Source organism: Rhodamnia argentea, chromosome 7 (assembly GCF_020921035.1).
Source record: "Rhodamnia argentea isolate NSW1041297 chromosome 7, ASM2092103v1, whole genome shotgun sequence".
NCBI lineage: Eukaryota > Viridiplantae > Streptophyta > Magnoliopsida > Myrtales > Myrtaceae > Rhodamnia > Rhodamnia argentea.
Window position 1 is genome coordinate 13,549,546 of NC_063156.1, and position 27,008 is coordinate 13,576,553.

General features: G+C 36.9%; 2 protein-coding genes across 4 annotated transcripts; both read left to right on the forward strand.

The window, feature by feature from the left end:
• Nucleotides 1-12,402: 12,402 nt before the first annotated feature.
• On the forward strand, nt 12,403-13,921 carry LOC115741901 (protein LITTLE ZIPPER 3). Of its 3 annotated transcripts, none has more exons than XM_030675916.2 (2): nt 12,403-12,619; nt 13,303-13,920. In XM_030675916.2, exon 2 carries the CDS (start codon nt 13,311-13,313, stop codon nt 13,554-13,556), a length of 246 nt encoding a protein of 81 aa, XP_030531776.1. In that variant the 5' UTR covers nt 12,403-12,619; nt 13,303-13,310; the 3' UTR covers nt 13,557-13,920. The 3 variants fall into 3 exon arrangements, with proteins under 3 accessions (XP_030531776.1, XP_030531775.1, XP_048138703.1); XM_030675915.2 differs by having other exon boundaries at nt 12,407-12,696; nt 13,303-13,913; XM_048282746.1 differs by lacking the exon at nt 12,403-12,619 and adding an exon at nt 12,716-13,177 and having other exon boundaries at nt 13,303-13,921.
• Nucleotides 13,922-13,959: 38 nt separating this feature from the next.
• LOC115741899 lies at nt 13,960-23,721 on the forward strand. The gene is made up of 7 exons (XM_030675914.2): nt 13,960-13,990; nt 15,509-15,516; nt 20,321-20,428; nt 21,284-21,546; nt 21,644-21,855; nt 22,188-22,446; nt 23,164-23,721. The coding sequence occupies exons 3-7, from the start codon at nt 20,338-20,340 to the stop codon at nt 23,464-23,466; spliced, it is 1,128 nt and encodes a 375-aa protein (XP_030531774.1). The 5' UTR covers nt 13,960-13,990; nt 15,509-15,516; nt 20,321-20,337; the 3' UTR covers nt 23,467-23,721.
• Nucleotides 23,722-27,008: the final 3,287 nt, after the last annotated feature.

The window sequence follows — 27,008 nt, forward strand, 5'->3', positions numbered from 1 at the left end:
CTGACTCCAATAGTTATTTTCATCGTATGTAAGAACTTTTGCACATTGCTAAATAAATGTTTGTTCTTCTTGTTTTTAGAAAAAGAAATGTTTGTTCTCGCAATTTCTTGGGTCTTTTTGGGCACCTAATGAAGTGGTTGAGTTGGGCTCTTTTTGTCCCGGCCCAAATTAGGAGCTCTTCAATAAGGCCCGATTTCAAATGGGTAACAAAGGAAAACTTTCTGTATCCTTAATTTGGGCCCCATCTGTTCAGTGTCGTTGGCTCATGCCGTTTTTGAGTTCTATGTCATGACGCGTGTCGTGTCATACTTTGATCCTCGTACATGTTTATTCATACATGTCATATTGAATTATTACATGTTCAATCACCAAATCCCGTCAAATTAGACTTTCTAAGTGGTATGCGAACACATGTTCGATTTCGACTTAATCCAAATATCATTACGCTTAACAATCTCCTCCTCACGTATGAGTTTAGTAGTAAGCATGCTCCCACTTAATCCAAATATCATTACGCCCCAACCGACACCGGAACAGATTTTGGAGCCCTCACTTAATCGATCATCAGCTCTCATATTAATTTGTTAAGAAGCGCATAGCAGAAGCCCGATACCTTTTGCCTGGGAAGATCACCAAGAGGGTTCCAAGTTTAAGTCTGTCAATATATCCGATTAAATCCACATTCATTTAAAAGTTTAAGCCAATAAGTTATGAGACAATTATGATATATTAATTACTTTACACCACACCAATTCTCTAATATAAGATTTCTCTAACGCAACTCACACGTGCAGCCTAACGCGCGAATTAAAGGTTTAGGACTAATTATGCAATTATTCCTTTCTTTCTTCCCGTCCTCTTTAACCAAAGGAAACTTCTACGTACACGGAGCTTGTAGGTTCTGATGCCCATTAAAACCTCACTCGGCGACGCCCCGCTTCGTCGCTAAAGCGTCCGGCTCGATCGGAGAGCGAGAAAGGCGCGAGTGCGATGAGTCGAACTCCTTCTACACCATCGCCATGAGCCATTTCTCCGGACCTTCGTATCATCGAACCACTGTCAGTAGTGGCAACTAAAAAGCACAAACAGTGGACCTGCCAGAGTCTTCATAAAAAGCAATGTGACCCACCAAATGTTTCTTAAAACGTCAAAAGGAGGTCTTTGCAAAAGCATGAGCTAATCGAAATCCCCCTCTGATTTTGACAAAAAGATGGACGCTTTTCCCCACCCTTAGATTCTAGCTTTTCCTTACGTTTGTCGTAGAAAAGCTTGGAGGGACAACTGCGTGCACGTCCCCCCAACTTGTTCGTTCCATGATTTTGTAGGGCCCGTTCTTGTCCAACGTTCGTGTCCGAATGGAAACGAAAAGGATAGGAATGCCCGGAAAAGCTTTCCGTTGCTCCTAAATCAACTGAACTAGAAAAGCTTTTATCTAGTGGGAACCCAAAAGCTTCCATATTTCCATGGTCCCACGTCGGACCTCCTCTGCGCGAAATTCCATTTTACCCTTCTGGCCAATTCCGCCAGAATTCGCTGACCTGGCGATCCATTAGTCGCCAACGTCGGCATGCCACGGAGAAGAACAGACGACAACGATGACTAGACGTTGTCTCGGCGATTGGCCGTAAATATTACGTTAGCGTTTTGCTCGATAGTTTAGGACTGTGCTAGTAAAAGTAAAAAATCTCTCTCAGGTATTAAACATTACTAAATGGATTTTGTTAGCATAATAATTTTTGGATATTTGCGAAAATAACAGTACGTTGTGGCCCAAAACAAGATGCTAATCTCACAGTCAATCAAATACCGCTACATAATCAAATTTTTTTCTAAATTAACCTTACACTGGCTAATATAAACATAATTAAACAAGAGAGAGAGAGGGATTAGTATTCAATGCCTTCACACGTGTGGCCCCGTGAGACCACCAATTTGTCAACCCTAAGCTCACGTGTAAAAGGCTCATGCAGTTCACTTGGAAGCCATAATGCGAGAGCCAAACTCATCATTATCCATGCAGGGGAACGGTATTATGAGGAATGATTAAGTGACCTCAGAAAAATGGAAAAAGGAGGGGGTTTGAACGGTTGCTGAATCTGGTGAGGTCATGCTTTTGGCTTTGGCTGATTAATGGTACCATGCCCAAAAAAAATAAAATTAATAAATTAATAAATAAACAATTACAACAAATAAAGGGAGTAGAAAAAGATGTAGGTGAAAATCCATTGTCTCTAAAAGTGTGGGGCCTTGCAACTAATGACGCTGCCAATTGGGTTACAGATTCATCCATGGTGGAAAAGTTAAGAAAAAAACTATAATTGCAGACACATCATTAGTGGGGAAAAAAATTAAATATAACTTACAAACTTTAGCCAAATTGCCTATATTCAAACTAATTAGACGAAAAAAACCTAATCAGGCAAAACCCTTTTGTATTTTGCCGAAGAAACAATGTCATGTTCTCGCCACACCTTGTAAAAATCGAAATCGTTGCTGCATCAACTATCTCTAATATTTGTAAGAAAAATCAAACTACGCAATTCAATAGGTTTTTACTAGTACTTATCTAATGGAAAATATCTTTTTTCACGGGCAATGTGTGCATCGAGCAACTCATGAGCATAGTAACTATTGATGATCAATGAAATAGATACGTGCTACTAGAGTAGTAGAATACTAGGGCCGCTGCGAATGGAAGAGGTATTTGTCTCATGTAAAACTTATTTTGTGTACCGCGAATAAAGATTTGCTTTACGATGACGACTCTTAACATTATTAGTAATTTCGCCTTCATAAACAAATAAGTGTTCGATATTAAATAAAGGCTTAACTCTCTATTTATGAGTGATTTTCATTCATCATTTTTCTTTTCTTATAGCTTGGATTTTTATACAACACGAAATATCTAAGTACCTCTAAGCATATATGACTTTTCATAAGTTTAGGGAAATAGCCACAAAAAAATCTTAAACTATGTCTATTTTGACACATTTACCATATTTTTTTTTTGTGACACCACAAGCTCCAAATTTGTTCTTATGTGATACATTTACCGCAACTTTTTCTGTGACATCAAAAGTCACAAATTTGTACTTGTGTGATACATTCACCCCTTGTCAAAATTCTGTTAACTAACACTGCTAAAAATCTTCCGTGACTACCTACATAGACAACTGAAAGCAATAGGTGCTCACGTGGCGCTCATATGGCAAAAATATGTCAAATCATTGTGTTTCCCTTTTCTTTTTTTTTTTTAATTCCTTGTAAGTTTTCTTCCCTGGTTTGGTGATGGTCGAGATGATGATGGAAAGGGCGGGGACGAGGGTGGCAATAAACACAAAGAAGGAGGGAAAAATGAAAAAAAAAAAATATTGACGGAGGAGGGTAAATGTGTAGCATGAGTCTAAGTTTGAGATTTTTTGCGTAAATATGTCACTTGAATTCATGTCCGACGTTTTTGCGTTACAAAAGTTTGGGACAAATATGTCACAAAGTTACATGATTTTGGTAAATTCATCATATGGATACAAGTTTGAGTTTCGTGCCGTCAGAAAAAAAGTTAGAGGTAAATGTGTCACAATTGAGAGTATAGTTTGATATTTTTGATGGCTTTTATCCTAATTTTTTTCAAACTTTTAAAGTACTTCTTTTATTTTCAAATTTGTGAAAAGAAAGTAAAAGAATGGGAAGAACTAGTTCAAGGAAGTGCGGACAAACGAACAAAACTCCAAAACCTGAAAATCAAGAGAAGATGAAATGAGATTCACATCTTTCATTTGTGTTTTTTTTTTTTTTTTTCATGAAAGTCATATCTTGACCCATATGGAAAAGGCTGTCCAATCAGATCTCGTGGGTCAACTAGATATCTTCTTCGCCCTAGGGCTCATGCAATCATCTCTCTCTCTATCCTCTAGATCTCTTCCCTTCTTCCTCTTCGGCAATGATTAGATGAAGGGTCATTAGGGCATGGCATGACCCCATCACCCCCTTCGCCTCCCCACCCTACACGGATTATTGCATTTCTTAGGCTATCGATGGTGGATGATGATGCGTGGCATCCCTCAAATTTTATCTATTAATTAATTTATTTTTTTTTGTTGAGCTGGATGGTAGATTGACCATGCATTTAAGGAGGGAAAGAAGAAAGAAATCATGATGCCCAATTGAGATTTCTTGTGGGAACTATTGTTCGAGATGTGGCAGGTATTAAAGCAAATTTAACTGTCTATATACTAGGGCTATTCAAGGATTATTATTATTATTACTAGGCTGGGATAATCATTCCCTCTCCTTCCCTCTGGGGAAGGACTGTACCGCCCCCCAATTTCTTTTTTTTCAAACTTACGAGCGATGCTTGCAATCTTCGCAAAAGGTACTCCATTGTTCCATACAAAGACCCGATATGCCGAACAGAGATTTGTGTAATTTCACTTATTGAACGTAGGAGTGTGTGGGAAATGTCTTTGAACGGTAAACGCGGTTATCCGAGGTATAATGAAGGATGTTTGTTGTCTGATTTGCCTTTTGAATTACATATACTGCTTGGTGATCACGAAAAACCGTCCAAAAAGTCATAAAATTGTTTCAGTCTTTAATCATTAAATTTTGCTAATTGGCTTTTAAACAATTTCACATTTTGCCAATTGAGTATATTCGGTCAATTTTAGCAGAAATCACGGAGGTGAACACCCGCCGCCCTACGCGGCACGGCCAGCACTAATGTGGATAGTTTTCAATAATATTCAATCATTTTTCAGATTTTTTTATTAATATTTTCATTTTGTCTTTCTTTTTCCTTGCCCTTGCTAGCCGCTCAAGAAAAGAAAGGTAAAACAAAGAAGAAAAAAAGAAAACTTAAAAAAGAATAAAAAATTCAAAAAATATTATTAAAAATTATCCACTTCAATGTCGGTCATACCACATTAGCAATTTCTAGCCAAATTGACTGGATGGACTCAATTTGCAAAATGTAAAAATGTTTATGACTTAATTGATCAAATTTTAAAGCTGAGAACTAAATTGACAAAAGTTTAATAGATCTAGTACTTTTTGGGTAATTTCCTTGATGACTGATATGCATGAATTTACTGCAAACGAGTGGAGTTGGTATAGTTATTTTTAGGTAATGTCGATACAATCTCTGGGCTACTACAGTAGATAATGGTTTTTTTCGAATTCTTATCGTAGTATATGCGTGAAAGCGTTGTTGTCTATATCTCAAGCACGTTAGTTATTAGAATTTAGTTATCAGGAAATTTTTTTTTTAAAGTAGTTATCAGGAATTTTATCTTCCTTTCACGTAAAAACACAACCATTGCCCTAATTTATTTTAGGGTTGATACCACCAGAAATATCAAACTTATATACCAGTGTCACATTTATCCTGAAATTAAATTTCCCATCATGCAAAATTTCAAACAATACACTCATGTTACATTTACCCCAAACTAATTTTTGGGACACAAATCCCAAGGAAAAATTATAAAAAAAGTTATAACTTATTTCAATTTTACCAATTGAGCCCTAAATTTTTTCACACTTTGCCAATAGAGTCCACCCAACCAATTTTGACCGGAAAAAGATGATATGGACGTTGGTGGTCTTATGTACCACAGCCGACGGCTGGCGCTAACGTTGACTATTTTATTAATATTTTAATATTTTAGATTTTAGATTTTTTTTATTTCCTTTTTTTCCCTTTATTTATTTGATGACTGGTCATTGGCCGTGGCTAGGCGGGCACCTTATTGAGGCCCAACGAGGCTGCCCTAGCTCGGGCAAGGACCGACCTCGTCGATCTAGTGAGGGGAGCCCTCACCGGGGCTTGCCCCGACCGGAGCGAGGCCAAGCAAGGATTAGCCTCGCCAAGGCCGGGGTTACCGTTGTTCGTCCGAGCCTCGCCTGTGGCAGGTGACGACAACCCTCGCCTACGCGAGCCTAGCCCGCTCGACCATAGCTAGTGGCCGACCATCGGTAAAAGGAAGAAGAAAGAAGAAAAATGAAAAAAAAAATCACTTTTTTTAAGATTATTAAATTCAGCATCGGCCATGCTACGTAAAACGACCCATGTCCACTTCAATGAATTATGGCCAAAATTGGTTGGATCAAGCGGCAAAATGTACGAGTAAAAAAAAAAACTTGCAAAATGTAAAAAGGTTTACAACTCAATTGGAAAAATTGAAAGGTTTAGGATTAAATTGACAAAATGTAATAATTTTTAAGACTTTTTGGACAATTCTCCAAGAGTCCCTAATCAATATACCCATAGCAAATCTACCAAAATCTTTAGGCAAAATTGGGGAAAATTTAGGTAATTTAGCAAACCTTCAAAACGTGTGGAAGTTTTATAGCAAAATTAGCATAAATTTTAGCATGTTTCTCAATTTCAATCCATTTTCTTCAAATCTAACTTCCTCAAAAGATTGTCGTTTAGGCACCCATTGATGTTGAATTTCCACATTGGATCCATGTCACACAGCGACCATTCAAGTTCTGTTGCCATGTGTATTTCCACATAAAAAATTTAACAAATATTGGACTGAAGCTAACAAAGGGTATATCTATCATGGATGGATCGATTTGGAATTTATTGTGACATGAAAATTAGTTTAGAGTAAATATGGCATGGTGCACCAATATGAGATTGTTCATGATGTGACAAGTAATTAAGTAAATACGACACGAGTGTACTAGTTTTGATAATTTTTCTTAGGGTTAATACTACGAAAAACTCCAAACTAGTATACCTGTTATAAATTTATCTTAAACTATTTTTTTTACCACAAAAAACCCCAAACAGGTACACCGGTGATAAATTTGCCCCAAACTCTTTTTTTTTACTATAAAAATCCTAAACTGATACATATGTGATAAATTTACCCTTCGTTAAATTAGGTTAATACCACAAACAATTCCAAATTGATACACCTATGACAAACAGAGGGTAAAACTCCTAAACTTGTACATTCATGAACTATCACGTACCATCTAACTTAACAATTTGACGGTTAAATTTAACGAAAACTAACAGAGGATAAATTTGTCACGGATGTACTAGTTTAGGATTTTTCGTGGTATTAACCCTTTTTTAGTTAAGACATCGTATGGTTATTAAGAATGAAGTGATCGAAAAGGGAAATAGGTTGGCAGTTTAATTCTGGATGCCTTTTTAACGAATGGAATCAGATGGAACATAAATTATACTCAGTTAACTGAATTTTGGATTGGATCACTTTTTGTATTGAGGTAATTTGAGATCTAAATATGTTATGCACACTTTTCACTAATTTACTAACCCGATTATATCTATAGAAGTACAATTCAATAAAAATGCGAAACATACAAATTTACCATACATATTTTTAGACAAATTAGTATTCTTGTTACACACTTTACTTCGATTTTTTTCTCACATTTCTGTTGCCTCACTCTCATAAATAAAAAGACACGAAATGGTTCAGCAATTGAGAGATATTTGTCTATGAAATTTCAAAACACTACATAAAAATGGTTCTTGTTAACCACCACTAAAATTAGTGAAATCAAATAATGCTAGGTCCTGTTAACAAGTGTCTGACGGACAGTAGCTAAGACCACTAAAAATAGTTAAAGCAAATATTGAAGCATTTTGAAAATCAAAATAGAACCCATTTTAGGAAAATAGCATTCTTTAAATAAAAATGCTTGCATTTTATAAGCAATGTTGACCGTCAAAGCGTGCACAAGGGACACTAATAGATACACATATATATGATGTCCTTGGAAGAAAAAAACACGAGATAAATTACCTAATCAGTCTTAAACTTATTCTACATATGCCTCAAGACACAAACTTTTTAATTTATCAATTTATTTGTAAATATTTATACGAAATTTTAATGTAGTCTTTCCATTCAATTTTCATCGGAGACGACGGATTTGGGGGTCTGATCGTCATTGGCCGTCCTACGTGATATACCGCAATGTAAGCGATTTCCAGTGAAAATACACGGGAACTCGAACAAATTAATTCTAAATTGAAAAAATTTGAAAGTTTAGACCGGAACTTATATTGATACAATAAGTTTAAGTCTTAATTTTCCCGAATAAAAGGTGAAGGGGCAAATAATTACGTCGATGCAACAATAAGTCCCGTACATGAAGGACGCGAACCAGCTCCATCAGAGCAGCCAAAAGAATTCACTTTTTTTTTAAATTTAAATTATTTTGACAATCTCAAAAAAATTAAAAAAAATTAAAAAAATTAAAAAGAAGAAGAAGAAGAAGAGAGAGACAAAGAAGACAAAAACAAACGGCCGTTTGTGTGAGCCATGATGTTCCACGTTAAGAAGCTACTCATGACCCATGAGTTTGGTCCAGCCCCAACTCATCATCCAACCCCTCACCCCATTATTTCACTCACCACCACCCCCCCATACATGTGACCAAAACGTATGGCCTTGTATGGTTTCTCATCCACAGCCAATAACTATGATTGCAATCACGAAAATTCAAAAGAGCATCAATTGGTGAAAAGGAGGGGGGACTCTATGAAGGTATTTTGTGGACTTTTAATGTATTGGCTAGTGAAGAGATCCCTATTGGATGGAAATTTGTTCAATCACGTCAATATTTGATAGGAATGTTCATTTTTTTCGTCTCGAGATATGTCTGATAGCGATGATAACTAATACGATATAGATCTGTTAGAACATTTACTTGCATGGATGGTCATTACAGCGGGTTCCAACTGCAGTAAAAAACTATAATGGCATTTTTGCCGCGACCCCCTTGTGCAATAACAACTAGTTTCTGGCTGTGATATGTAGCTATATGTCGACAAAGTAGTATTGTCTCTTTTCTCCCACTCACTCCAACACTGTTAGATTGCATTATATAGTTGAAATTTAAATAACTTAAAACTAAATTTGTTCCTTTTATTTGTTAATGATATCATTAATTATGGTTACAGTCGCATATTGTATGATTAATGTCATTATTATAATTATAGACAAAATACTAGAGATTAAGTAATTAATGAAATATATTATGTTAATTTGATAATATCTAATTATTCACTCTAAAAATTATCCATAAAATAATAATCAGCATAGTCTTAGTTACTTACTATTAGGTTTGATTGATTTGAAGTATAATAGTGAGTATTTTAATTATGTAATCGTTTTATAACTACTCGCTCAATCCTACCATAATAATGTACTAATAAAATAATTGTTATAATTTTATCCCATATTATATGGTCAACTTTTAATCCATTTTCGACTAATAAACAAATTTTTACGTACTAAATTTACGATATCTTTGACACACACACACTTACGATTAGTTATGAAAGTGATAATTACATATCGTTTTTCTTTTAAATATAGTTGCATATGATACGACTAACTTTTGATGATAGTTGTAACAAGTTATTAAAAATAAATAATTATTTGATAAAACATATAGAGTATTAAACTCATGATTGATTCTTAAAGTGATAATTATTATGTTCTCTATAACTATGAGTTGAATGGTATTGTGAAATGCTTTTTTACACGAGAGGTGTTATTGAGTTTTGATTCGAGGTAGTTTTTTTTTTTATCCGGTGCTATACTATCATATACTACTATACAAACCACACGGTGTACATTATGTGCCATGTGCATGTTGCACAACCCTGCTTCTTCAAAGGTAGAGATTCGAACCATCGACTTTCTCACCAACTTTCAAATCAAGGGCGGATGAGATTGCTAGACATTTTCTAGCGATAAGCTCCAACCGCATCAAAAGGGTAGATCTTTGGAGTTTTTTCGAGAATTTGAATAACCTTTCCTATTGTTATTAAGAAATTCAAATAATTTTCCATAAAAGAAAGGGTCAAAAAAGGGGGAAAAAAAACGAAAGGAAAAACGCTTCTCAGCCACCAAAATCTCCTAGTGCCCACTCTGTTGGCTTTGGAAGTTTGCGCGTGTATCACACGCGCAAAGTAATAATATAATCTAACCTAGCGTTTGGTTGGAATTGGATCGAATGCCCATTCCACCTCTCGACGGAATAAGGAATTCAACAATTCTAAATTATTTTTAATGAGCTAACATTAAAAATATGGTTAATATCCAATAATTATTTTAAATTAAAATTAGGAAATATTAATTATTGTACTATGTGAAAATAAATTTATTTTTTATCGGATAATTATATAATAACATTTAATAGATAATGAAGAATTTCAATTTATCATCATGACGTTATAAGTAATGAGCATTATGATTACTGTTGAATTATTAGCAACTCCGAATTATGTTTAAAAATATTTATACTATCTGCACATAAATGATATTGTTTGACTTTACATATTATAATGTTATAAATTGTATCTTTTATGCAAGGGAAAAAATACCAAAAAAGTTTTAAGCCTCCTAAATTAGTATTAATTCAATTTTAAACCTTTTTGCATTGGTACTAATTGAGTTCAACTAACCAATTTTGGCTAAAAATTGGAAGCCGGCTATTGACTTGATATAATCAACGTTGATGTTGACATATTTTAATAATTGTTGAAATTATTTTTTTTATTTTTTCTTATCTTCTCTATTCTTTATTTTTTTTATGTTTTAGCCAAAGGGTCGACAAGGGCTACAGGAGAGGGACCGTGCGAGCCCTCGCCCTAATGGGCGGCGAAGGCATAGCCTCACCCAGCACTGGCGATGGTCGTGATGCACTTGCCCACAATAGGCGACCCTCGCTTGCCCATAGCAAAAACTAAAAGAAGTAAGTTTTTGTCTTACAACAAAATACAATTGGCCGGATTGACTCAATTAGTACAGGTGCAAAAAGATCTATGAATGAATTAGTACTTTTCTTATACAAGTACACTATAAATTAAATTTGGTTAGCAAATTCTTGCATAATTCTATCTTCACAACATTTTGTCCTCCAACAAAATGCAAGTACTTCCATTTCATTCGATTGCCACGATTCATCAAACAAAGATATTGGAATCACCATTTAATTGAATTTCCTTCCAATTCAATTTTCCATTAACATTTCATCTAGCTTCGGTATCGTCTCTCTAATTTTTCACCATGTAAACCCTCATGCTAGAGTTACGACGCATTTATCATTCCGTTAAACTAAATCTTGATGTGAATCGTTTGATTAACTGCCTTAATAAGCAAATTAGTAAACCAAATTACCTATATTTAAACAAATTTCGCAGGGATTATGATATTAAAGACAATAATTGATATATCTACCACAAGATATTCATTAGTGTCGTCTCAACCAAACATAGTTAATAGCATGCAACTTCACGGAAGTCTCAAGATTCAATTTAGCCTCTCTCTCTCTCTCTCTCTCTCTCTCTCTCTCTCTCTCTCTCTTCTTTTTGTTTAGAATCAAATTTAGCCCTTGAAAAATCTTTCGCGCATCCCTCCCAACAACAGATTGTACATAGGTAGAAATATTTTCTCGGAAAAAATAGGACTCTCCGTCCATCAAACTTCAAATCCATCGTTTTGTTTTTTCAACAAGAATCATGGCAAGAGGAAGACCATTATTATCATCAACAGTTCCCAACACCAAGACATTATAACGCGAAAGATCTGCGAAAACAAAAAAAAAAGAGGAAGAAATCGATGGGGGAAAATCTCCCAAAATTATCTGCTTTGTCATACACATAAATAGCAAATAAAAACAAAAGAGTGTAATTGATGAGAAGAAGGAGGAAGAGTGTGATGATGGTTCGAACCAATCCAAACCATCATTGCGAATCTTATGACGGCCCTAGCCCACCATCATTTTCCCCTTCTTCTTCTTTTTTTTTTTTCCCTTCTTTGTTTCATTATCAAAACCAAACAAAATTCCCATAATTCTCACTTTATTCTCCCAAAAATACCCTTCCTATAAGTATAATTATCTCTATACGTATCGGGTACATATGCTCTTTAATCATATTATAGTTATACGGATCGAAAACTAATGAGTCGTTAGTTATCTAATCAAAATTTGAATATCGGATTTATGCAATTTTTCTTATACAAAATCTTTTTCTTTTGATGGGTTAGGAGCAATTGCCAACATCGACAATTTAACTTTTTCCATGATGGACTATAGTAATCGTAATACAAGAAATATATATATAAAGTACAAATATATTCATGTGTGTGTAGACTCCTAAATTTTAATTAGTGTTGGGACAAATATTGTCAAAATTAGTACAAAGAAACAAAAAGAAAAACGTATTTTTCAGAAATTGGATTGTTTATTTGTATTATAATCATGTTCGGTAGTGTGTTTGGCGGGTGGGTTTGAAAGTTCCACCGCCATCATAACTCACATGACACCATATCTTATTCCTCATCATCGTTCCAAACCCGCCATTAAATCCTCTCCTCTAACCGGCCGCCTTCCATGCTTACACATCCATGATTGTTCTGTCAGAGAACAGAACACCTCAGAGAGAGAGAGAGAGAGAGAGGGGAAGAAGAAGAGGAAGAAGAGAGAGAGAGGCCTGTTCACGGTTCATGAGTTCATGCTTCTTTTCTCTCTGCATAATGGCCCTGCAGCTTTTCAAACTCTATATATACGTTTGCAGCCTCCTCCTTCCATTTTGTCCCTCATCAGCCAAAAACTCCAAGTCCTTGCTTTACCCACTGGAGCTGCTGATTCTTACAAATCCTCCTCCCTGTCTCTCTCTAACCGCCTCAAGAAAAGGTGACGATCTTTCTCGGAAACATAAAGAGACGAAACCCCACCCCCTGTCTCTCTCTCTCTCTCTGATCGAACTTCAGTTTTTCCTCTGTTTCTTGTTTTTTTACTTTTCCGCAAAGAAATGTTTGGTATAGCCATTCATGTGTGACGTGCCCTGAAGAAAGCAGGACCGCTTGGGCTTTTCAGTGAAGGGGTGTCTCGTTAGTCGTTCTTGCTTTCCTCTGTGCTGGGGGGAAAAGGAGCACACTTTCTGATGAAACAGCTCTTCGGTTCCATACCGCAAACATGACATGTGGATAGCATCTTGAAAATCAGTTTTCTCCATCTGGGCGTGCTTGCTGTTTGTTTATTTTCCGTGAGAATGAAGTGGAAGTGCATATCGTTCTCATTTGGTCGGATGTAAACCCCGAGTCCCCTGCTTTACAGAATCAGTTTAAACAGTCAACGATGTATTCACCATCGAAGTAGAAATGTGAATTTTGAAGTTATGGCATTTATCATGTTGCATGTAAGATAAAGAAGTGATTTTTCTTTAGAGCAGAGCCAAATCCTGTGGGGTTTTACGTTACTGCCATCTAACTTGAAGATTACTCTGTTTTTCGATCGCAGAGCCGAGAATGGAGAGGCTGAACTCAAAGCTCTACTTGCAAAACTGCTACATCATGAAGGAGAACGAGAGGCTGAGGAGGAAAGCCCAGCTCCTGAACCAGGAGAATCAAGCCCTCCTCTCTGAGCTGAAGCAGAAGCTCTCCAAATCCCCCAAATCAAGCAACGACCCGAATGGTGGCGCTGCCACAACCATTCCAGACCTCAACCTCTGCTCATCTTCCTCAACAAATCCTACCAAGACCAGCAAACCCTGAGCCTATCCATCACCATCATGATCAAGAAGAGCCACTAAGCCAAAAAAAAGAAAAAAGGAGGAGCTTGATGATAACCCTAGTTAGATAGACTGAATTGTCACCCTCCCTTTTTCTTTTTTTGGAGTAATATTTTGCCCAGCAACAGTGTTAGTTCTAGTTTCAGTTATGTAGGGACTGTAGCAGCAGGACCAGGAGAAGCAGTATCTTCTTATGTAGCTGTAGATTTTTCTAGTATTCAGTCCTTGTCTTCCCTTGTCTGTCTTAGCATCTCTCTCTCTCTCTCTTCCTCTTCCTCTTTCCTTTTGGGTTTTTTGGGTGGGGGGGTCAATAGATAAGAAATATTTTGCCAGACCATGGTTCATAGTGAAATATGTGGAAATATTAGTCATCAATGGGAGATCTCTCTCTCTCTCTCTCTCTCTCTCTCTCTCTCTCTCACACACACACACACACAATTTGGTGAAGAAAAGCAAATCTTGAAGTGAATTATCATTTGATTGAATATCTGAAGACGCAACTCAATGATGATTCTTGAAGAAAGAGATCAAGCATTGCATGGACCCAGCCAGCTCAAACAAATATATGAGATCAAGCTTCTGAAACCACTGTCTTCTATTCACAGAAGATCCTCCCAAACCCATTTGAAGAAAACATCTTGCCCTTCAAATTACCAATAGCACACATATAAATCTTCCAGGAAATCAGAGCTAATTAGTGTAAGTTGAGAATAATAAATTTCTTATGTTGCTCGACATAAATGCCTCTTCTTCTTTTTTCCTTTTAATAACAAAATGTTTCTTTTCAAGATAAGAAAGGAGGCTTTTCATTGAGATTCTGTGGGTGTCTGTGGAGGAGGATCTAATGGGAGAGGTCGGATAACGTCATCAGAAGATTTGGATGCTGAAAGTCAAACGAGGATCTATGTGTTAGTGATACAAAAAATAAAGGAGAACAATAGAGAATATATAAAAAGAAAAAAAAAAGAAAATCATACATAAGAAAAATATGCTATAATTAATCCAATGAAAAAGAAAAAGGAAAAACGACAACGTTAACATGACATCAACCCCACAATCGGACACGACAACTTCTCGCGTCACGACTCATATGCCCCTTTGACCGTCCATCCACGTAACCCTCCAAGACAGCTAATCACTGTCGGACAAATAGGCCTTTCAAGTTCCATTTTCCTCTTTCTTAATCGTTCAAAGCAAGGATTGGGTCCATATATATAGTTCAATGTTAGACTTCCTTTAAATACATTGGCGAAGCTAAAGTGGGTTGGCTCAGCTGGTAAGATTCGGAATCGATCTATAAATCCACCGTCGCTGCCTCGTCTGCCCATTACTGCTGCCACCAAACCCCCATAATCAACCACCATCGCATCACCGCCGTTGCGAACCTTTTACCAATAGGTGTGACCACCACCGCCAACCTCCTAGGTGACCATCACCGTAATAATTTGCGGGACCTTCATCAAATTTTAAAAACTTAAGCTGTTAGATTAACACTTTCATTCATGCGTAGATCATATTTCGAGCTTAAGACTAACAATAGAAATGTACAATGAGGAGGGCAAATAACGGGGCCTACTACCAATGGAACTATTGCACTATTTTAAAAATTTAATCGTTAGACAACTTACGTGATTTAACATTTAAATATAGTAACAATAACCACCAACGCCCACTCTTGCTCTCTGCTATCTCTACAGTTGGTCGAGGCAAAGGCCCCCAATTTGAGGCCTGTGACCTCTGTCGAGGTTAAAGAGTCCTTGGACTCGAGGAGCAAATCTCAAATTCAAGGTCTCGTGACCTCGGGCCAACCTTCGTTTTGAGGTCAAGGTTCCGGATCAGTGATCATACCTTGGACTTGAGGTGGCGACCACTTTCGGAGGTCGAGAATCGAGAGGGATGGTCGGAAGCTCGAGCACGGTTGACAACGACGACAACCTGGTGGATGTTAATAGCGACCACTCGGTGCGGCATATGGCGATCATGGCCTCGTCCCATTGACAAGCGGTGGCGACAGCAACATACCGGTGTGGACAGCGACGAAGATATACGAATATCCCCAAGACTAAAAATATTTTTCGATTCATTTTAACTTTTTTTTATTTGGTCGGTAGATTCATTTTAATTTGAGTTGGTGCTTCTAATATGTAATGTGATGGCAAGTGACGGGGGGCCCATTACTTATTCGAGCCCAGTACCTCACAGAGGCCTGAACTGGCCTGGCCCATCACTTGAAACCGGTTCCTAATCTTGATCCAAATACTTTAGCACATCTTTCAATTCTTGCACATTACTTTTGTCCGCCTAAAAAAAAAAAAAATTACCAATTTCCGGTCGGTACCCAAATCTATCCTTTAAATTTTCCATCTAATGATATAGTTGACGAACCGAGGTATCTTTTAACGTGTACATCTCTCTCTCTCTCCCCCTCGCGTGTCATTCCCCATCGTCTTTCTTTATTTTCTCCATTTTTTCGTTGGACGGAAACTTGACGGAAGCGAGATCTAGATATCAACTAAGAATTGGTGTTTTTTTACGATGAGAAGAAACTTCTGTCTTAATTAATACCCGACCTGAACTTAGTACCTTGTTAGAAAATTCAGCCATGACAAGCTGTAAAATTCACCCATAACGCCTCTACTTCCGTCGATCCTATAATTTATAGAGTACAACGATGAAAAGATGATCAGCTTAAATAAACAAAGGCCACAACTTCACTGCAAATTCGAGACCAAAGAGAAGCAAAACAGAACGCCCGACGTGCTGCGAACCGAAGATTGAAGACTCCAATCATGTGGCCGAAAAAATAGTTTTTGTAAAGCTTTATTAGGACATTGCTCCCTCAAATTGCCTCCTTCTTGACTTGATCTATCTTCCTATTATCTGCGAGCACGTGGCGTGCATGTGCCCCACTAGATGAATCCGACTGATTGAGGAGCATTCTGCAATTCAACTAAGGGAAAATTGACTTATTGCACTTTTGTTAATTCAATCTTAGATCTTTTAATCATACCAATTGAGTCTTAAATATTTTCACGTTTTACCAATTGAGTCAATCCAGCTAATTTTAACCAAAAATCGCTTATGTGGACGCCGATTGTCTTACATGGCATAAGCGGCACCGACGTGGACATATCTAATAATATTTTAAATTTTTTTGAATTTTTTTTATTTATTGTTTTCTTTTATTGCAAAGGTAATATATCTAAAAAGATATAGGATTTATGGTTACCCAAACCGTTGAGGAGGGTCATTCTAAATCTGAACCAAGATGAGGTGTTATAAAGGATTTGTTGAAACCATTGAACTTATAATGTGGTAAAATAGCTCTCATATGGGAAACTATTAGGGGTGATCGGTTCTAGGGTAGGTAGGTTCCATACCCGGAACATGCAACCTACCCTGTTATAATTGATTCACAGTTTTTGAAATCTAGAACCTATCCTATTTTTCTGGAATCAGTTATGAAATCTACATTGTTTTTTCAATCCGATTTCGGGGTCTACTCGAGAATTTATTTTTTTTATTTTTCTCTTTTTATTTCAATTTGACATTAAAATAATATGAGCAACAAAACGGTTCAAAGTAAAAGATGCACAACATAAATCTGTATCCGCCAAACACATAGTCACAATACAATAATATACGATAAAAAGTTCAAGCACATAACATAAATAAAAAATTATAAAACTCTTTTCCCCATTCATACATAAAGATATTGCTCCAAAGAATAGAGAAAGGGGCAATAAAGAATGGAGAAAAAACAAATGAGGTGAGGATGAGTTAGACTCAATCTAGAAAAATTAGTTTTTTTTTTTTATTGTAGCTAAAAACTGATTCTCGGATGGGTCTTCACTCGGAACAAAGAATTAGACTGGCTTTTTCCAGTGGTCCAATTGCACACCCTATAAACTACTCCTTCAATGGATGTAGAAATTTAAGAAATTTATTGGACAAAATTTCAATGACTTATATTCACAAGAAACACAAGTTCTTAGCTTTCCAATATAAAATAAAGCATTTAGATTTCAGATTTCATCTCTCTATATTATTTTATTTTATTGCTAATTTGATCGTGAAGTTTCTTTCTTTCTTTTTATATTTTTGAAATTTGAGTATGTGACTTGTTAAAATTGATCCTATTAATAGCATAGAAAATGGGTCTATCATTTTGATGTAGATGGCTTTAACTCGTCATATATCCATTCAAGTATCCTGCGCATGAAATAGGTTTCGAAGAATTAAGAAATAAATGTACCAGAAGTCCAATTTTTTTTTTGGGAAAATGTAATTAAGTCTTAAAAATATTGAAGAGTGTAATTAAATCCTAAAAATTATCAATTTGATACAATCAAGCCATTTCGTTAATTTCGTAAAATTTGAATAACGAAAAATGTTTACATGTCCTCTTCTATTATTTTCTTAAGACACAAGGTGCCCATGCAGTACCCACCAAGCACCACATCAGAAGAGAATTTGAAATTTTTTAAAAGGGTCAAGATGAAAGAAACAAAATTCTTTTAAATTTAATGAAAAGACGGTAGAAGGAAAAAAGGATAAGACTTAAAAACATTGAATACAGCAACAATTAAAATTTCTTAACTATTTTAACAATGTAATTAAACCATTTAATCGATTGAAGCACACTGGACATAAGGTAAGTAAGATTGCATTGCAATCATCCATTTGGTTAAAGAATGAAAGGTCTACAGATTGGTATGGACAAAGCTTTGTTCTTGTGGAATCGTTGTGCTGTCTTGAGCTTCTTTTGCGGTTCTTCTGATTTACCCTAGGCGAGCTAGATCTAGTCTAAAAACTCCGCTTGCTGTCGTCGGGGTAGTTGCGACCTTCGGGCAGCGATTGTCCACATTTTCATTTGCACTATTAATGGATTCGAAAAAAATAATTTATAGTTCAAGGCACCACATTTGTGGAAAAAAATTATAGAACGATATTGAACAAGTTGAAAAAAATACTGAAACTAGTGATGACATTGTCCCACAAACATATGTAATCTTCACAAACAAATAGAAAAAATAGAAAAACCGACGGCCGTCGAGCATTGGCCGGCTGATGACTCCTGTGTGTCAGGCATCGGTGGCCACTGGCGTCGCACCATGTGGCCTTAGAAACGACTTTGCCGATCTCTCCTAATCCTTTCTTTCGTCCGAACAAAATCGTGTTTTGCGACCCCTTTTCTTCCCTCCTAATCCCTCGTACAAAACTACGTGTTAGGTTGTCTGTTCCATATGGTCTAATTTTCGAATTCTGCCTCTAGCTCTCAAATCAAGTAGAGCGGGGCGGCCTACTAGTTCTTTTGGTGTGGATGAGGTTCCTAATGTCATAGAGACTGGTCCAGCATACACAAAACCTATGTCCATCGTGGCAATCATGATGACGTGGCAGTCATGTCCTGAAATTGTCTACTCTATCGGCCGTCACGGGGGATTAAGATGGCGCTCCTCATTCTATTTCCGTGAATGTTAACGTACGTCGAAATTTCTTGACTATAGAAATTTATGATTCTTTTGAATATAGTTGAAAGAGTGTTGCAGAAGTAAAAACTGTTATATTTCTTTAGGAAAATTTCAAATAAGAGTTCTAAGTGCTCTCATTTGCTCAAATAAGCATTTGAAGTAGTCATTATTTCAAATAAGTACATGAAATCGCATGACAGTTTTAAATAAGAATTTAAAGTGGTTATGATTGTTTCAAATAAGGGCATGGCCTCATTGGCTGGTTAGCCAACTAAATACTACGGTCGATCGGGAGCATTTTCGTCAAAATACAACTTTAACTTAATTTATAGTTAAATTAAATTGAAAATTTAAAAAATTTAAAACAATAAAAAAAAGGAAGCACACAAGGCCTGTGAGGCGCCGGCAAGGGGCGCAACCCTCTCCCAAATCTTGGCAAAGGCCGGGCCCTCTCCTCCGGTCGACGGGGTTGCTGCCCCCGGTTGACGGGGTTGCTCGCCCTTGCCGCCGCCCCACTCTAGCCCTCTCGCCCGTGTTTCTTCTACTTCTTCTTTCTTAAACTTTTAGCTTTTTTTTTTTTAATTAAAAAAATAAAAAAAAGGAAATAACATAAAAAATGATGAAAACATCCTAACCAATAGGTGAGTCGGCCCCTTTCTTGAGGCCGATATGGCTATTTTAGGCATTTATTTGAAATAATGTCTATTTCATGTCTTTCTTTGAGAAAATGAGGGCACTTCAAACCCTTATTTGAAATAAGATTCACTTTAAATTCTTATTAAAAAAATAAGGACACTTGATGCCCGTATTTGAAAATTTCCCTATTTCTTTTAATAGATTTGAAAGGTAGTGTCAAAGGGTCACGATTATGAAGTTTAAAGTTTATTGTGATTAAAAAAAATAGTTTGGGATAGATGTATCAGTTTAAGGTTTTTTTTTATAGTATTAACCATTCTTATAAAGACTAATGAAAACATTTTTACTAGCAAAGATGATAAATATAAGGGCTAATATCAATTTTGGAGAACTATTTCCATTCCAAAATCCGACCATTTTAACCAGTTCGACTCGACGGAATCTGTCGGATGCTTTTTTGACCGCTGTCTGCCGGAAATGGATTCGACTTCAGAATTGTCTTGGGTCCTTCGCGAATACCTCCTCTTCTTCTTGCACGTTCGCTTCACTTCTCAGATCTCAAGCTCGAACCGTCAGCCTTCGACCCAGTGGCGGAGTTTCTGAAGAACACACACACTCTCTCTCTCGCTCTCTTCGAGCATCAACGGAAAAATAATGGCGGGAGCGACGAGCAGGAAGATCTCGGCAGCTGCGGCGAGAGCTCACACGCGGAAATCCAAGCCCAGCTCCTTTCGCCTCCCTTCAGGTGTCGCGTCTCCGTTCTTTCTTTGTCGATAAACTTCGATACCCCCTTTCGACTTCGCGGATCTTCACTTGGGTGGGTGCCTTGGGGCTCTGTTTGTATCGTTTCGAGAAGTTTGACTCAAGTGCTTTCCGTTGATTTTCTTGGGTGCGTCTGATGTGGGCAGATCTTTCTTTTTTCCGGGCTGTAATTCCCGGGGGGGTGTGGTGGTGGTGTGTGTTTGAACTTGAATACCTGTAATGGTGTTTGAGCAAAGGTCACAAGGTCTGCAGCATTCACAGATTTAGTGTTTGGGCGATCAGTTTGCTACTGGCTTGTCGAAAATCTTGGGCCTTGGTAGATGTAAATTCTGATGGGAGGATACCTTATGTTATATGGCAAGATATGTAGCTCTTGTTGATTTGAAGTACATAATGGTTGATTGAGCTTTTGACTATTTGGAAATATCAACGTCTGTGCTGCGAAACGCCTGGTGTATTCTTGATTTCGTCGGGTTTCACTCCGCCAGGTTTGAAGTGATAGTAACACTTCCATGACTTTGAACCTGTCCATGTATATCGCGGGATGGAAATTCACATGTTCTTGACCAAACAACTATTTCATTGGGAAAGTGAAAAACTCCACTAGTGTTAGCTTAAGGATATTGACTTTCTTACTTTTCGTGTAATTCTCTGTTTTAAAAGGTTACTAAGAATTATTTACAACGAGTAACTGCCATTCATGGAACTTATCTTAGACATGTTAATGTGTTTTTGCTCAATGGAATTCATGCATCTCTCGAGTTTGTTTGACTCTTTTTCCATCTGCTATCTGTGGTTGCTAATACAGTGTAATGGTTATATGCACTCATCATTGCAGGGATCTTCCAGAAACTACTACTGGTTTCATTCACTGGGTTCCTTGCCTGGGCTTATCAAGCTATCCAACCTCCTCAACCTAAAATACCTGGTTATCCTGGCGGGCCTCCTGTTACTGCACCAAGAATAAAGCTTAGAGATGGGAGGCATTTGGCATATAAGGAGCATGGTGCTCAAAAAGATGTTGCGAATTTTAAAATTGTTTATGTACACGGTCTTGATGGTTGTAGGCATGATGCTGGTGTTGCAACGACTTTATCTCAGGTGCTTAAAGACTTTGCTTTGATGTGGAATGTGCGTACATTCTTTAATGCAGTGTCTTCAATTGTACTATTCATTAATTCGTGGTGTTCTCATCCAGAAAGTCATCGATGATCTAGGGGTCTACATAGTGTCTTTCGATCGACCTGGCTATGGACAGAGTGATCCTGATCCAAAACGAACCATGAAAAGCATTGCTCTAGACATAGAAGAACTTGCTGATCAGCTGGGACTTGGCTCAAAATTTTACCTCATTGGCTTTTCCATGGGTGGCCAGATTGTGTGGAGCTGCCTCAAGTACATTCCTCACAGGTACAATTGTTGCAATGAGTTTATCTGAGTGAATGCATATCTTACTAGTAATTGTGAGGAATGCGGAATCAACTATATGAGAGACTTATTCCATGTAACCTGTGTGAGAGTATTCGCTAGCCCATTCTTCTTGTCTCGAAATCTGGAGATCATATATAATTTGTTGTAACCACGAAGAGTTTCTTACTAATTTTCCTTGTTTTGGTCATGTATGAAAACGTGCGAGCATATATTTGTGTAAAGAGAACCAAGATTTTCGTTCTGCATGTTAGTGCATTATGTAATTGTTTGTCTTTTGTCTACCAATACGAGGGAGATCTTTGATGCCACAGGCTAGCAGGAGCAGCACTACTAGCTCCGTCTATCAACTACTGGTGGTCTGGTTTTCCTGCAAATATGTCTTCTGAAGCTTATAACCGATTGCTTCAGAGGGATCAATGGGCACTTCGTGTTGCTCACTACACCCCCTGGCTTACATATTGGTGGAACACCCAGAAATTGTTCCCTTGTTCAAGTTACGCAATTCGTAGTACTGATGTTCTCTCTCCCACAGACAAAAAAATCTTTGCCCAATGTACGAGAGAAGATCCGGTATGTATGGCCTACTAATTGTTATTAGTATTGATTTCTTAGTTCTTGATAAAATATTCTCTTTTTTCTTTACAAGTCATTGGAAAAATGAGCAACTTCATTTTTTGAAATCTTTCTTGGAATATCCATCTTAGACTTTGTAACTGTAATTTGGAATATAGCACTAGTTTAGTTTATGAGGTTGGTATTGTTGACAATTTCCCTGATTTTTTTTTTCGGTTTTCGATTTGAGTGACACCTTTTCAAATTCCTTTTTTTTTTATTGTTGAACTTCTGCCTTCTTTATATGTTCCTTGGCTTGGTTTAAGGAGTAAGAAGGTCATAGCTAAAAGTCTGTTTAGAAGTGGCGCAGTTAGGGAGTCATGCCTGTCGTCTCAGGCTGGAGAATGATCTTCGTCCTTGGAATCGGCTAATATCTACCGACTCCTTTGTCTTTATCACAAAAAATGAAGTCAGTTTATTACAAAGCATCTGGCTCGATGGAGCTTGAAAGTAACATTGTTTTATGCCAGATTTGTTCTCTGATGAATTCCCCTGGAGAATGTAAAACTTAATTGGCAAGCAACCTTTCTCTCCATTTCACCTGGAATGGGGTGGACATAATTTATCATCTTCTGTTATCACTTCTGCGTAACTTGTCTATCCTTCTCTCCTTATTTTCAATTGGTCCCCTCATTGCCTAGTCCAATGATATCATCATCTGAATTTTCTTTTTAGGCTGAGATCGGACAACAAGGAGAGTTTGAGTCCATTCACCGTGACTTGATGATCGCATTTGGTATGCCGGAATTTACTCCCATGGATCTAGAAAACCCGTTCCCTAACAATGAAGGTACTGTCCATGTGTGGCAAGGGGATGATGATATGTTGGTGCCTGTCACGATGCAGCGTTTCATCTCCCAGCAACTCCCGTGGATTCAATATCACGAGCTGCCCGAACATGGACACTTTTTCCCTTATGCTAATGGGATGTCCGATGTTATCACAAAGGTACTTTTACTCGGAGAAACTGCTGAATAGCTTGGTCGACTTGTAGACCTTCAGGTTTGTTCATTGTTCTAGAACGATAGATAACCAGAGTTGTAAGCGGAATCTTGTTTACAATCTTCTTTCTTTGCCTTCTTGTCTTTAGATTTGCCAGGTTACATCGAGCTAATAGGTCTAATTTTCTTGGGTTTGCTTGTCACGTTTGGGGCATTATTTTGAATGCGTGTTCAGAAAGCAAACGAGAATAGCTCTTTGGATTGGAAAGGAGGGAGTGCAGGATTGAAGTTTCCCACTTATTCAGTTGACTCGTCCCGCCTTGAAGTTCCTTGTTGATCGACCCTTTTACAATTCGTAACAATCGTGTTAGTCTAAATCGGGATATGCGAGTACATGCCGCCGCCATTTCCTGGTGGGGCCTGCTATTAATTGACCTTGAATTAGGTAATAAGCAGTAGCCATTATGATGCCCTAGAGAAGTTTATAAACCTCATCGACAAGGATTGAAGCTGGCCATGAACTGAAGTACGGATAATGATGCTTGATCAGCTTCTGAGGTGAATTTCGGTGTTTTGTATTTCAATAGTTGTTCAAATACCCGAATCATGACAAACCTCAAGGACCAATTCCTAGACAAGCAGAGAGAAGCTGGTTCATAGTTAGTGGCCAGGAATTAGTAATGCAGAATTGGCATGGAAAGTTAGCAGGAAAAGTGTCAAAAAAAGTCTTAAAGCTATTGTATTGGTGCCAATTTAGTCCTAACCCTTTTTTAGTACCAATTTAGTCTTAAATCTCTTGCATTGGTGCCAATTCGGTCCTTAAACCTTTTATTGGTGCCAATTGAGTTCTAAATCTTTTGGATTATTGCCAATTCAGTCCTAAATTTTTTGTATTTGTACCAATTGAGTCAATTCGGTCAATTTTAATTGCACCGACGTGAACATCGGTTGTCTTTTGTGGAACGGCTAGTGCTGATGTTGATATTTTTTAAATATTTTTTTAGTATTTTATTTTTAATTTTTTAAAAAGTAATTAAAAAATTATTTAAAATACTTGAAATAATATAAAAAAAGTCCACGTCACTTGCCAACCGTTTCACATAAGACAGCCAATATCCATGTTAGCGATTTATGATCAAAATTGATTGGATTGACTCAATTGATACAAATACAAAAAGTCTTAGGACTAAATTAATACTAATACAAAATGTTTATGACTCAATTGACACCAATAAAAGATTCAGAATTGAATTGGCATAAATGGTAAAGTTTTATGACCGACTTGGCGAAAAAAAAAAAAAAGAAGTTTAAAACTGAATTGGCACCAATCCAATAGATTTAGGATTTTTTTGACACTTTCTCTGTTGGTTTGTGTCTTTCTAGAAGGTTAATGCTATTTACATCTAATGATAGCCCGTTTGATTTCAGTAATGGGTTTTATGAACAACTTATATAATAAGGGGACATAACATCAAAATTCATAAATTAGAGGGAATCCTATAATCCAAGCTCTAATAGTCACTTTAATAAATAGATATATAATTTATTTTGTCCAGTATATTTCTGCATTCTTATAGTATATTTGTGATTATAATAAAACACTGTAATAGGCAGTCAACATGTAATAGACCTGCAAAGTAATAGTCTTTCACGCAACAAAACGGCGACCAAACTTGTCGTTTTTGTGTATATTAATCTTAGCCGGTGGCGTGAGCTGATATCTTCTGTTACTTAGCTTTTTCCTACTTCTGCAGTTCGCATGCTCAGGAAAATTATGATGGGATTGTATCAGTGGGCCATCACATGTGTTTATGGTTACATAATACCTTTCCTTTTGGCTAAGGAAAAATCATGCATGTCCACTTATTTTGGCTCATGGAGTATGCTCGTTCTTGTGTACATAGAAGAGGACAATAGTCAGTAGAATGTTCGGTTTGAGTCATACCCGCTTTATGTTTTAGCGAGTCCATTGCCTCCTCCGCACCATGGTCAGTAGGATAAGAATGAGAGTTATCATATGCCATGACACAGCCTAATTTATTAATTCATGCGGCAGACGAACAAAAGCGAAGGTATCTCTACGATTGATTTCGCGTCTACAAGGGAGCTTAAGTTGGGCTTATTTGTTTAAGAACTGAAGCCGCGTCAAAATTTAAACAGTCATTCGAGCTTCAAACTTTAGAGAAAAAATTATATTTGAATCCGTGTATCAGCAATTTGCATATATTGTGGAAAGATTTAAAGTGTTTTTGGAAAAAAAAAAAATTGAAAATGGGGCTTTATACTTGTCCGGTTTTTATTATCTATTGGGATTATGGTTTCCATTCAATGCTAAGGTTTCTTGTAATTTGTCCCGTAGTTTAACGTGGAATTTTCCTGGTAACAATTTTTACTATTATGAGGAAAGCGATGAAGTCTCCGACCGAGCAAGCCGAACTTGCTCCGACCGCGAGACAGATGCAAAAAAAGGCCCCTGTTGCTGACCAAAATTACAGCCTTGCCATTGTGTCTCGACGGAATGGATTTTGGGAAAAGGGACGTCGGAGATTCTAACATCAACGCTTATTATAAACATCCCCCTCTGCTCTGTTTACTGTCCGGAGGGCTCTCATTTTAACGAGAAAAAAAAAAAAATTCTAAACCTATGTACCAATACAATTTTAAACTTTATTTTTTTCCAATTGAGTCCTAAAACTTTTGCAATTGTGTCAATTCAGCCCATTTGGCCTGCCGACACCGACATGACAAAATTTTAATAATTTTAAAAATTTTAATTATTTTTTATATTTTTTAATAATTTTTTCTGTCTTTTTTCTTTTGTTGAGCTGGCAGCTTTCTGGCCATTGGAGGTAGCCGGTCCTCGTCCAGCCCAAACCAAAAAGAAAATAAAAGGAAAAAAATGACAGGAAAAATTATTAAATAATAGTTAAAAAATCGAAGTAATATTAAAATAACCGACCGGCCAAATGGATTGAATTGGCATAATTACAAAAGGTTTAGGGCTCAATTGGCAAAAAAAAAAAAAAAAAGAAGTTTAAAATTGAATTGACACAATTGTAATAAGTTTAGGACTTTTTATTAATATTATAATAATTCTCTCTTTTGGCTATAGCAGATCTGGAACTAATTAACATGAGAATGGCATAAATGCTTCATAGTAACCGTGGGAAAATTGTCTAAGCGGCCCTAAACCTATCATAAAGATGTTACATCGGTCCTAAATTTTACAATTTTACCAATTTAATTCTACACTTTAGCACGAAATTCTAATATAGTCTTCCTGGCCAATTTTTGCCGGAAATAGATGATGTGGCAGTGTATCATATTGGATGGCCAGTGATGACTGAATCGCCACTTTTCGGTGAAAAGTGATTGGAATTCGATTACATCAAAATTTCGCGTAAAGGTTTAGGACTAAATTAGTAGTATTGAAAATTTTAGAATTAAAAATTGAAAAGTTTGGGACTGAATTATCACATGTAGGGCAGATTTAAGATGGATTGAGTAATTTTCCCAAATAGCAGCAATTATATATCTCAAGCGAGGTTTCTATAGTGAAATATTGATCGGATGAGGTAC

Bases quoted from the DNA above. Each gene is read 5' to 3' on its own strand.
- LOC115741901 (XM_030675915.2), top strand. From the start codon at position 12,408: ATGATTGTTCTGTCAGAGAACAGAACACCTCAGAGAGAGAGAGAGAGA. The intron at 12,697-13,302 runs GTGACGATCTTT...TTTCGATCGCAG, and splicing joins TCTAACCGCCTCAAGAAAAG to AGCCGAGAATGGAGAGGCTG.
- LOC115741899 (XM_030675914.2), top strand. From the start codon at position 20,338: ATGGCGGGAGCGACGAGCAGGAAGATCTCGGCAGCTGCGGCGAGAGCT. The intron at 20,429-21,283 runs GTGTCGCGTCTC...TCATCATTGCAG, and splicing joins CTCCTTTCGCCTCCCTTCAG to GGATCTTCCAGAAACTACTA. The intron at 21,856-22,187 runs GTACAATTGTTG...TTGATGCCACAG, and splicing joins CTCAAGTACATTCCTCACAG to GCTAGCAGGAGCAGCACTAC.